The following is a 12,166-nucleotide window of genomic DNA, read 5'->3' on the forward strand; positions in this document are numbered from 1 at the left end:
CTATTTCACCATACAAACTCACAACCTCTAACGCCAAAAATCAACAAAGGCTAACTCTAATGGAATCCAAAGAGATGGAAGACCCAATCAAGAAATATATGGTTGCTTCATTTCAAAATCTATATGGTTGCTTCATTTCAAAATCTTATCAAACAACAGCAAACTATTAGGACCAACCTTAGAATCCAGTATGAAAACCTGCTCCAACAGCCGCATTTGAAGGAGCAACCCACCAACAGCATAGCATGTTAAATGCCTTTCACCTTTCAGTCACTATCATCACATTCCTCTCTCAATCCTTCTCTCTAATTTCTAAGTGGTGATATGTGTGACATGAGAGGCCAGAGATAGAACTGTGCAATAATCAAAGCTAGGGAATCTTGCCCCGATGGATTTTCATTATATTTTCCATTTCCATCCATTCAGGATTAACTCAAGGTGTTACCGATCTTCCATTAAAGGATTCGCCTCTAACTATAAGTTATCATGTTTATTTATTTCTTGCATGTCATGTTATTATTTAGTTTTAACTTTAAAGGGTAAAATTAACAATTGATATCAACATGGTTTTAAAGGAATTGGCAGTTTACACCCCAAACGTGGCATTGATTGTCACTTTGTTAAGATTCCACACAACAAGAAAGTGTCATCTATCTTCAATATTTGTTATATACCTCATTTTAAAAGGATTTATCCTTTTTATATTTTTTATAAATTTTATTATTTTGACAGGCAGTTTTGTGAAAGTTTATGGTATACACTGGGTGCATGCAATGATTATGTATCCCAATCAACACGAACCTTGATGTCACTCTTAAAAGAAAATTTACATCTCATCACTTTCATCATGTGTATTTTAGTCTTTTTTATGTTCATCTTCTAACTCCTCTCTTTGTTAGTATGTGTTGAAGGACATCTTTTTCAATATGCCTCTTTTCAATTCTAAATTGGAGCAAGTTACTGGAGAATAACTTTTTTTAGCTTTCAAAAAATTGAAAAAATAATCTAGGAAAGGTACATGGTATCAAGTTGGTCTTGAAGGCATTAACAACGAGAATTGTACATATGTTATTGGGGAATACGGTTTCTTATTTTACTTTTTTTTTTCAAAACCAAAAAGCAAAGTACATTGCTATTATGTGACTTTTTAATGTTTGTTATATTGTCAAATCTATAAAGAGGCATCATTATATATTGCAAATATTACAAAAAAAAACTACTTGTCTCTTTTATCTTACATCGTTGAATCAAAATAAACCTTGACCAGACCCATCCAAAGCAGTGCCGGACCTTCCTCTAGTTTGGTATAAAAAATGTAAATTCGTGGAGACAACCCTATATATATATATATATATATATATATATATATATATATATATATATATATATATATATATATATTTATATATGTCCCAGACGACTTGAACCCTTGATTTCAACTTGAAGGAGGGATAGAAGCTCTTTGGTGCTTATACATCTAAAAAATTATTGTCTTGAAAACTTTCATTTTATTATTTGAACTATGCATTTTTTTGGGCTATAAGTTATAACCTTCTGGGTGTGCTATTAAACAAAATTTGGATAATATTTATAGTGTAAGTGAAGTTAGTAGTAAATTACAAATTAAGACCTATAAGATGATTAAAATTCAACTTCTCATCCATCTATTAATATGTGATGAGTTGTTACAAGTCGGTTCTCAAATAAATCAAAGTATGAGTGGTTGGCACAACTCAAAATTCACTAGTACAAAACTAGTCTTTGGCCACACAAAAAACATGTCACTATAGACATTTTATGACATTTTTTTTTCATTCAATGTGTAACGAATAGACATTTTATCACATCATTAAAGGTAAGTTATGGTAACGTTTAATTGTGGTGACTATGACCCATAAAAACCGTTAGTATAGGTAAAAACCTTCATCATAGGGTACCAATTTTTGTAGTTTTTCAATCATTTTTTGATAACCGTCAGCATAAGCTACTTTCCCTCACAAGTTATGTTTTCATGAATATTGCTGAATTTTAGTGACACATAATATATTAAATCATGACAATAAACTACTTTTATTCACACGATATTTTGTTTGTCATGACTATTGTTAAATTTTAGTGATACATAATATATTGAACAGTGACCATAAACTACTATCAGTCACATGTTTCTTTGTTTTTCATGACTATTGTTGACTTTTAGTGACACATAATTGTCGGGTTTTACATACTATAACACTCCTATGGTGCACATACAACCCTAATGTTTTGGATCTAAGTTTTCTCTAGTTATAGATGCAACAAAATTATCCAAATCATGAAGCCTAAAACTAGCATACAATTGATATATGAATCATAAAACTAGTTAACATATTACCTCTTGTTGTACCTTGTTGACTTTGGCCTTTCAAGAGTTTAGCACCTCAAGTGTGATGCCTCAAACGGTTCACAACACACCATGAACAAATGGAGGACTTGAGAGAGAGGTATGGATACACAAAAATCGGCTAGGTCTTTCCTTTGAACTCATAGATCCGATTTTAGGCTTAGGGGAATACATATATGGTGTAGAATTCCAAGAGTCATATGCAAACCCTAATTCTTACACTTAGGCTTATGATCCAATAACTCTTATGGACTAACTCTTCATAGACTCTCACATAAACTTAGTCTACCATGGATCAATAGCCCAAACCATATGTATTACTGATTTACATAATCAGTCCTCGTTAATTTAATTAATCTCTTTAGATCACTAAATTAATTCCAAATTAATTATTGATCAATACTACTTAAATAATATGATTTCTCAATTAATATATTATATTTATAATATATTAATAAATCACAAATAACCTCTTTTTCAAATATCTATCCTATCAAATTGCCCTGGTGAATTCAACCCAAAATGAACTATGCTACTCTCGGGTCAAATACATACCAGTAATATATTAAATCGTAACCATAAACTACTTTTAGTCACACAGTTTTTTGTTTTACATGACTATTTTGACTTTTAGTGACACATAATAGACTAAATGCAACTATTGTTGACATTTAATAATAGTTTTTTTTTTTTTCGTGCTTCATGACTATTTTTGAACAACTTAAAATCATATATATGTCAAATATTGACCAATTAACATAATGTATGTTACTCTGCTAAACATCCTAGAAGCATTTAAGAGAGTTGATTGAACATTAATAAATTTGATTCCTAATGACTAGTAAAAAATAAGATACATCTCATGAGAATTAAAATGGAAGTATGGATCATTTGCTTCAAAGGTCATTGTTGTTAGTTCTTGTATAGAATTAGCTTAACATACCACTCCACAAGCTGCTAAAATGTAAGAGTCATATATGTAATCCACATTTTCAAATAAAACAAACAGGTATCAAGTTTTTTTTTTTTTTTTTTTTTTTTAGTTTAAACAGTAAGTAAATCCAACCTATTATAAAGATTCATCAAGTAGGGCTACAAATGAAAGACTATGTTTACCACCATCAACGGAAATTCCAAGCTCAATCATGGTTGCATCTAAATTAGGGCTTAGAGATGAAAAAGAAGAAGATATTACCTGGAGTGGAATCGTGTTCAATGCAATATCTGATCTTAAAAATGAACGAGGGCAAGGAAATGTTTGGGAACTATGAGCGACGATTAAAATGTTGAAATGTGGTTTGGGAGATGAAGGCTAAAAGAGTTTAAACATAAAGAGGCTGTGACGAATGTGGTGTCATTTGCAGGACACCACGTTTGACTAAACATTTGCAGATAGACCGTCGGAGGTGAAATTAGAAGGAGATGAAGAAATGAAATTACGAAATCCAGAGTTGAAATCAAAAGCCCTAAACATTAAAATTGCATAAATAGATTGCAAGGCACATTACAAAATTATTGAAGAAGAAGAAGTGAAATTGGAAGGCGATGAGAGATTTATATCTGGAACTTGATTCTTATTGGCTGCTGGAGAGAATGTAGAAGCTAGGTAGAGACACAGGGCAAGCGTAGCGAATTTAACACATTGGAGGTGGAGCGGAGGCGATGCCGGTGAAGCGCTAGAGTGAGACGACGGAGCAGGGTAAAGGAGTTTGCAAGCGACTGAAGAATAAATCATAAAAGAGAGGGGAGGAGACGAACAATTAGAGGCACAATTGTATTGGGTCAAATGAAGCAAAAATAATTTAATTGTATAAAAGTTTTCATTAATCTTTGAGGGGAGAGGAAAACTAAAATCTTGAATTTTTGGTAAGGAGGGAAACAAATGTTAGAAATTTTTGGTAGAGATGAAAAATGTTGAAATTTTAATTACAAAGAAAAAAAATTAACTCCTCCAAATCTTTCATGTTTTCACTTTTAAACAACAGTGTCTATAAAACACTTATAGTGACATGTTTTTTTTTTCTTTTATTTTTACAATTTTTTTTTTTTTTATTTTTTTTTCTTTTATTGTTACACTTTTTTTTAACTATTGGAGGCATATAAATATTAAAACGTGACTATAAAATACTTTTAGTTATATGTTCTTTTTTTTAATATCATAGTAATATACTTATAGTCACATGTTATTCTTCTTTTATATTCAAAATCATTAATTTAGGACTACACATGAAATTAAATTGTTATCATAAAACAATTATAGTCACATATTTTTTTAAATATCATAATAAAATATATACAATCACAATGATCTACCATAACTAATTGCTAGTATTTGTCACATTTTTTTTATGTAAAACAATGACAAAATATGTGAAGATAGTTTGCAATGGTGATAGTTTTTAACTAATATAACTTAAACATTACTAAAATTTGATTAATGACTTTTAATGACGCAAATAATCAAATCCGTGACAGCCGTTTTTAAAAAAAATATTGTTATAGGTCCTTTTTGTATCGTTGACTTTTGAAATTGTAAGATAATAGGGATAAAATAGCCTTGGAAATTCTGAGAATTGTGATTTCACTATCAAATCAAAGTATTGGATGGTACTCTCTAATCTTTGATTGGATAAGACTCAGAAGAGAAAAGAACAGAGAATGAGTATATGAATTTTTGTAAGTACCAGAAAAAACTGACCAAAATCGGTTAAATACCTTCTTTGTCTGAAAACTGTCAAAACTGTCATAAAACAGTTTGGCAACAGTCAACAAACTGTCATAAATCCGGGTTTTCTATAAGAATTAATATCATGTCAACAAACTGTCATAAATCCCAGCTAGGGGTTGCCGCCCCGTGGACCCCGCTCCCAGGGGCGCTGCCCCCGGACCCCCGTTCATTCAGGGGCTTCGCCCCTAAATGACAGTCTACTTTTAATCTTGAATAAACTTAAACAAGTGTGCACTCCACAACTTCCTTACTTGTTTAATATTTATCAAGATTACTTTTTGTCAACAAATGTAATCCCATTACACTTAAGTCACATTACTGAAACAAATCACCAATAGTTTTTTTGTTCTTGAAGAGTTTGAAGAAAAGAAAGAAATTGAAGATGTATATACGTGTGATATAAAAATGATGACAACAATAATCTTGAAATAAAAAATTATAACTATATATTAGCTTAAATAGCAGTTTCAAATTTGACGAAATTCAACCTTTAACATCCTAGAGTTTTAATAAAATTCTACCTTTAACATCCTCGAGTTTTAATGATTGACAAATAAAACTTTTTTTTGTTATAATGAATCTCTCAAGTTTTTGTAAAATTCAGATTATCCGTTAAGTAAGAAGTTCACAACAAGCCATGAGGCTAATGAAAACATTCTAATAATATGATACACGATGAAATTTCTGATCGTAAAATAAATTAAGGACCAAAGAAGAAAGGAAAATATGATAGATAATTGATGCTAGATGGTAACTATCGTAGTTTCTCTATCTACCATCTAGTATTGATATTGTGATCCCATTTATGGACACTGAATCATCATCTTTTCTCGAAGACTCGCTTTCGTTGTTTAATTTTCTAATAAAGAATCCGGGATGTTTTGGTCGAGGCATTCGTACTGTTTCACTGCTCAATAACAACACCACCTTTGCCATATCAGGCCTATCTTCTGATTGTTCTTGAACACATAATAGTCCAATTTGTATGCACCTTAATACTTCATTTTCTGAAAATTTGACCTTGATAGATTCGTCTAGTAGTTCTAAAGAGTTGTCTTCGTTCCATAACTTCCATGCCTAAGAACATAATGCTTTGTTACAAATACAATGAAGGACCTTAACAAAAATTAGTGCAAGTATATTATGTTTCTAGAATATATATATATATATATATATATATATATATATATATATATATATATATATATTCCCAATTACCAATATCACTTACTTGTCCAAGCAGGTTAAGTTGGTTATTTGTGTTGGACGAGCCTCTGTTTCTTTTACCGCTCACTATCTCCAAGATCAGGACCCCGAAACTAAAAACATCAGATTTTGTGGAGAAGTGACCCTCCATCGCATATTCAGGTGACATATAACCACTATAAGAAATTTGTTAATGGTAATAATAATAAGTGAAATTGTCTAAAAGTTACATAATATCATTTGTGTCATAAATATTTATATTTATATGCATGCCACATAGTACATTGATACTTACTACGTTCCAACCACTATCTTTGTTTCTGCTTCGGTTTGATCACTCCCAAAAATCCTTGCGATACCAAAATCTGATATCTTTGGGTTCATGTCCTTATCAAGCAAAATATTACTTGCTTTCATATCTCGATGAATGATTTTAAATCTTGAATCTTGATGAAGATAAAGAAGCCCACGAGCAATCCCACGTATAATATCGAGTCGGATTTTCCAATTGAGTATCATATTTTTCTCTTTGTCTACGGCGATTATCAAATTACACGCTTAGATCTCAACATATATCTTAGGTATAAAAAGAAGAAAGAGTGCAATAGCACTGAAAATTTACCAAAAAGAAACATATCAAGACTTTTGTTGTCCATGTACTCATAAATCAACAACTTCTCTTCAACCTCAATACAACAACCTAATACCCGAACTAGGTTTCGATGTTGGAGTTTTGCAATTAATCGGACCTCATTTTTAAGTTCCTCTATCCCTTGCTCACAAATTCTTGAGAGCCTTTTTACAGCTACAACTTCACCTTCTGTTAATGTACCCTACGGCACCAACAAATTAAATTTCACCATTCTTTATGGTTGTATGGTGCGTTATCTCGTATGATATTATAACTAAAAGTGTTTAAAACTTGATATTAAGAATTCTGGAGATCTGTATTCCAGATGGTAGATATTGATATCCAAATTTTGGGTACGAATTTCGGTATGAAATTTAGATATCAGAAAATTTAAATAAAAAAATTGGATACAAAAATTTTTAACCTGGAAATCTACACTACATATTTTACGCACCATAGTCACATATTATTTCTAGACTTCCATTCGCTCAATATATGGACACCATTGCATCTTTATTGCATAATTGAGCCAACGATTTAGGCTACTATATCCATTTTGAGCGTATAAAGAAATTTAATCATTAAAAACAGGTCGCACTTGTTTCGTCTCCATACCAGAATAATTACAAAACAAAAGATTGCTAATATCATAACAAAGACGACTTGGAATTAAAATACGTATATTTTAGATTTTCAGATAGTCAGAGTATCAAAAATTTCAGAAAATTATCATTTCATATTTCGAATGATTTAAAATGTTTAGATTTTTGATCGGATTTTTGGAATAAGATACTTTTAAGCACGTAATTTTAAATGTTCATATATTCAAGTACTTTACCTTGTAAACACACCCGAACCCTCCTTGCCCAAGTTTATTTTTATCCGAGAAGTTGTTTGTTGCCTTAGCGAGTGTCGTAAAATCAAACAAGGGTAATTCAAGTTCATCCATTGACGTTTCACTATAATAATCTCTTCTACTTGGTACAATTGTCCCATCATTTACCAAGAATTCTTCGGTTCTTTCTTGAGGACCTAATTTGGATCAACACAATTACACAAAATATATCAAGAACATATGAATTACAACCACAAACTATTTTGACTTTCAAAATTCAAACTCTTTTTATTTAAATACAAAACTTTAGTCTTGTAGCTAAAATTTTCGCCAATATTAGAAAATGTTTATGGTTAATGTGGTTTATGAATCAATTTCTAGGGTTATTCACTTATTAACACCAAAATGGATAGGTCTTATATCATAAATTGACAATCTTTTTACAATATCATATAGCCATTCCTAAGATGTAAGTTGGCATTTAACCGTGTTTCGAGTTTAGGCTCAACTCATTTGTAAGGCTAGTTTAGATGAGCCTAGGCTCGAGATCAGATTCATTAACAAGCCCGTTTAATTTTATCAATAACTTAATATATAAATTATTTGATAGTTAATATTTATCAATAGTTTAATATATAAAATAAATGAATAATTATATTATATAAAAACATATATTCTTGTTTAGGTCCACGAGCGCAGTCTAGCTTGGACTAAAACTTGGCTCGATCTTGTTGAAAATATCATTAAACTCGTAGTCAAATTTTTAATGAGTAGTCCCGATTAGTCAATGAGTAGCTCAAGGAGTTGATCCTGATTACCTGTTCTATTAATTGACTTTTTCAAATTTCTTGTTTTCTTCTTCTTCAAGTAGACGAGAATAAGTAGAAATGTGAGCACCACACAAGTACTGGCAGTGATGCCGACAATTTTGCCAACGTGGTTGCCATTGCCGGAGCCATTTTTGGAACTTCCGACGCCCATTGATTGAACTGCAATGAAGAAGAAGTCATAGTTATTAGTGTTTATAATTGTAAAATAAAGCACAACTACTACTTTTAATACACATGATATAAGTTCCTAAAGTGTAATTTGGTGTGTCTCCCAAGATAACCAAGTGTAGCGTGGTATATCTAATATTTTTGCTTGATGAATTTAAAGTATTTTTTTCGTCTAAAAACATGAATATGTCGGTGCAACAATACACAAGGTTAATTCAGAAACCCAAATTCTAAATTGCCCCCAATACCCACAAAATCAAACTCCATATTCCATCCCCGAAACCCCTATGTCATATTATTTTCCTCGCACATCGCATTTCCAAGAGCCCGGAAATGATGAATTATCTGACGAAACACAACCCATCTCTTCAAACCAGAATAACGAATTGACTGTCAAAACCCAACCCGCCCCTCAAACCAAAACCAAACCCACAATAAATTTTACCTAATGGGTAATATGACGAGATGTTCCGAAAGAAAAAAAAAAATAAGTGACGTTGTTGAAGATGTTTAATTGTGTTTCGGAAAACGAAGAACGTCGAAATCATCAACATGTAGCCTCATTTTGGCAGCAAGCTCTGGAGCTCTTCAGTTCGCAACCTCGTGGTACTTATCGTACTAGGCTTCAGTTGAACTCCAAATTAAAGGATATGTAGGCGAAAGTTAACAAGCTCAGTTGCATCTACAACAACAAGTGCAACATCCGTGCTAGCGGTAGATCAGATGTTGATGTTTTAAAGTCTACAGATAGAATGCTCTTTTATATTCATGGACATGGGATATTCTAAAACACCACAAAAAATGACTAACCATTGGTGTAATCGATGACAATCCCCTTATTTTTCATCGAAAATGACCAAAGCATCTAACTCCAACATGTACACAACCTCTTTGGACTCCTATTATTCATTTCACTTAAACGAGGTAGCGACATGTTTAATGTTTTAGAATTTTCTATTGTAGAACATCAACCGCGACAATAACAACGAAAAGGAAAGAAAGCAATATCCACATCCTCATCGCACGATAATATCAAAACCTTTGCGAATCAAATTAGACATCTTGCTCAAACGAATAACCATGAGGTGGAGAGAAGAGAGTGATACCGAATTAATAGATTGCATATGTTAGAGGAGTCACGACAGAAAAAAAACTAATCATGGAGGAGTTACGCGTTTTTAAAAAAAGATGATTCGAAAAAGATTTGTAATTTTTTCTTCAACTACATAATCGATTAACTATAGGGATGTTGAATGCAGTACTCGTTCCCAAGAAGGAACTAACACATATTAATTGGAAAACTAAATTTTCATAAAATTAATGATGTTGATGTTTGTGAACTAGATATTTTATTACATAAAAGATTATTTATAGATAAGGTTAATGTCATAAAAAATTCGTAGTATTCGTTTTGCTTTTTTGGATAATTTATTTTAATTGTATTAATCAGATGAATAAACCATTGGGTTCTCATCATTATACAATTAGAATGGATTTCAATCATGTAAAATGAATTGTAAGGAAATGTAGGTTTATGTAATAATTTATTTACCTATATATGTCTATCTAGGACTAACATGATTTCTCCTGGATTCGAAACATACCTAAATCAGAAGCTGCAACTCTAACGTAAAGATCTTGCCCTCCATTTTCAGAATCAGCATACTGCCTCATATCCATAAGATCCCCAACCCAAATCACACAACCCGACCCGCCTTCAGTGATATTCATACTAGCATACGCAGCACAGGAACAATTCTTCTTGCATATCGCACCACACTCGCTCAAATTCATCGTCTGATCTACAAACACGTTCGAACTCTCTGGCAATTTCATATTATTCATTGGCAGAAATCCATCCGACCCGCAATCCAAGTCTGAGCTCCGAAAACACCCATCCAACCCATCTCGTAGATCCCATGCTTGCTGGTTTTTCGGCCGGAATCCTGTCGTACAATTGCAGATCGGTGCAGTGGTTGCATCACAAATGCCGAACGAACCACATTCACCAAACTGATCGCATAAATCATCGGGGAAAGACCAGAACACACTCCAGGTATTTGTTGTTTTAGCCCAGACGAATCTTTGATTAATACCAGAAGAATTAATAACCAATCGTGAATAAATAGAACTATCCAGCATTTCAAATGAATAACTAATCTCGTCGGAATTCTCCTCAAGTTCAAACTGCATCATACTCACCCCTTTCATCGCTGGTACACCACTAAATCTCATCCCGTTCCATGGCCCAGTTCGCCAAATTATTGTTTCATTCTTCACTGTTAAAAGCTCCGGGAACCCAATGATATTCATTTTAAAAGTATAATCACCGGTCGTCGGATCGTTGTTTGTCTTCCACGACTGCAAAACCCGATTAATTCCAGATTTCCTATCCCACCCCAGTTTCATCTCCGGCAATAGAGTATCAGTCGGATAATCAAAGCTTTGCCAAATGTAATTCTCCGGATTCTCATCGTTTTCTGGACGAAGCACAAAGTTACCGTTGTCTAAAAGCTGCACCACCGTGTTCACCACCTGCGTAGATTGATTTGAGGACCAGACGACAGCTCCCGTTTGATTTACAAGCACCAGGTTGCTGTTGTTGACGATGGTTAGGCTCCCGGACGATGAAGTAATGGGGGTGTCTCTATTAGCTACCCATACAATTGTTCTCGGCTCAATTTGCTTGTACCAAATGCCTATATACAGATAATTGCTTGTATTGAAGAAACCCAACTCGAAAACTTCACCATTAGAGACTAGAGTTTGATTGGTGATGAGAGGTTGTGTGGGTGTGATGGTGTCAATAGCTAGAGAGAGAAAAGGGTAGAACAGAAAGAATATGACATGGCTATGGAGGGATTTCATTCTCTGAAAGTTACAATCATCAACAGAATCGAGCTTTGTGTTTATTGGACCGGGGTATTGGAGATTATATGTTGGTTCTTATCTTTTAAGGAATTCGTGGAAATGGTGGAACAAGTCTTCAAATGTATATTTTTAATTCTGAAATTCTTTGATTATTTGACCATTTTTAAATAAAATGATAGACGTATATTGACCAATAATTATGGAAATTGTATAGTAAGTTACTCATTCTAATGATGATCTTCAAAAACTATAATTAAGATAAGCATGTGATGTATATCAAAATTAATCGATCAAGAGCAATGATAACTGGACTAGTGACCAAATTAGACCGGATTAACATGTTGTATGTGTTGTTGGAGGTTGAAAAAGCTTAATCCTAACATATCAATTTGGTTCATGTTTCTTCTCGTGTAAACTCGTTTAGTTAATTGGGATGTAATCTTTTACTCATTTGTTTATATTGTGTGGGATTAGTGCGTTTTAGGCTTTCAACCTTGTAAATGAACTGAAACAC

General features: G+C 32.7%; 1 protein-coding gene across 2 annotated transcripts; it reads right to left on the bottom strand.

The window, feature by feature from the left end:
* Nucleotides 1–5,811: 5,811 nt before the first annotated feature.
* On the bottom strand, nucleotides 5,812–11,761 carry LOC111906960 (receptor-like serine/threonine-protein kinase SD1-8). 2 transcript variants are annotated; one of them, XM_023902749.2, is made up of 7 exons: nucleotides 10,386–11,761; nucleotides 8,602–8,772; nucleotides 7,787–7,980; nucleotides 6,940–7,150; nucleotides 6,613–6,850; nucleotides 6,343–6,493; nucleotides 5,812–6,188 (listed from the first exon to the last, which is right to left on the bottom strand). In XM_023902749.2, the coding sequence occupies exons 1-7, from the start codon at nucleotides 11,647–11,649 to the stop codon at nucleotides 5,880–5,882; spliced, it is 2,538 nt and encodes an 845-aa protein (XP_023758517.1). In that variant the 5' UTR covers nucleotides 11,650–11,761; the 3' UTR covers nucleotides 5,812–5,879. The 2 variants fall into 2 exon arrangements, with proteins under 2 accessions (XP_023758517.1, XP_042752617.1); XM_042896683.2 differs by lacking the exons at nucleotides 5,812–6,188; nucleotides 6,343–6,493; nucleotides 6,613–6,850 and having other exon boundaries at nucleotides 6,973–7,137.
* Nucleotides 11,762–12,166: the final 405 nt, after the last annotated feature.

This window comes from Lactuca sativa, chromosome 7 (genome assembly GCF_002870075.4).
Source record: "Lactuca sativa cultivar Salinas chromosome 7, Lsat_Salinas_v11, whole genome shotgun sequence".
NCBI lineage: Eukaryota > Viridiplantae > Streptophyta > Magnoliopsida > Asterales > Asteraceae > Lactuca > Lactuca sativa.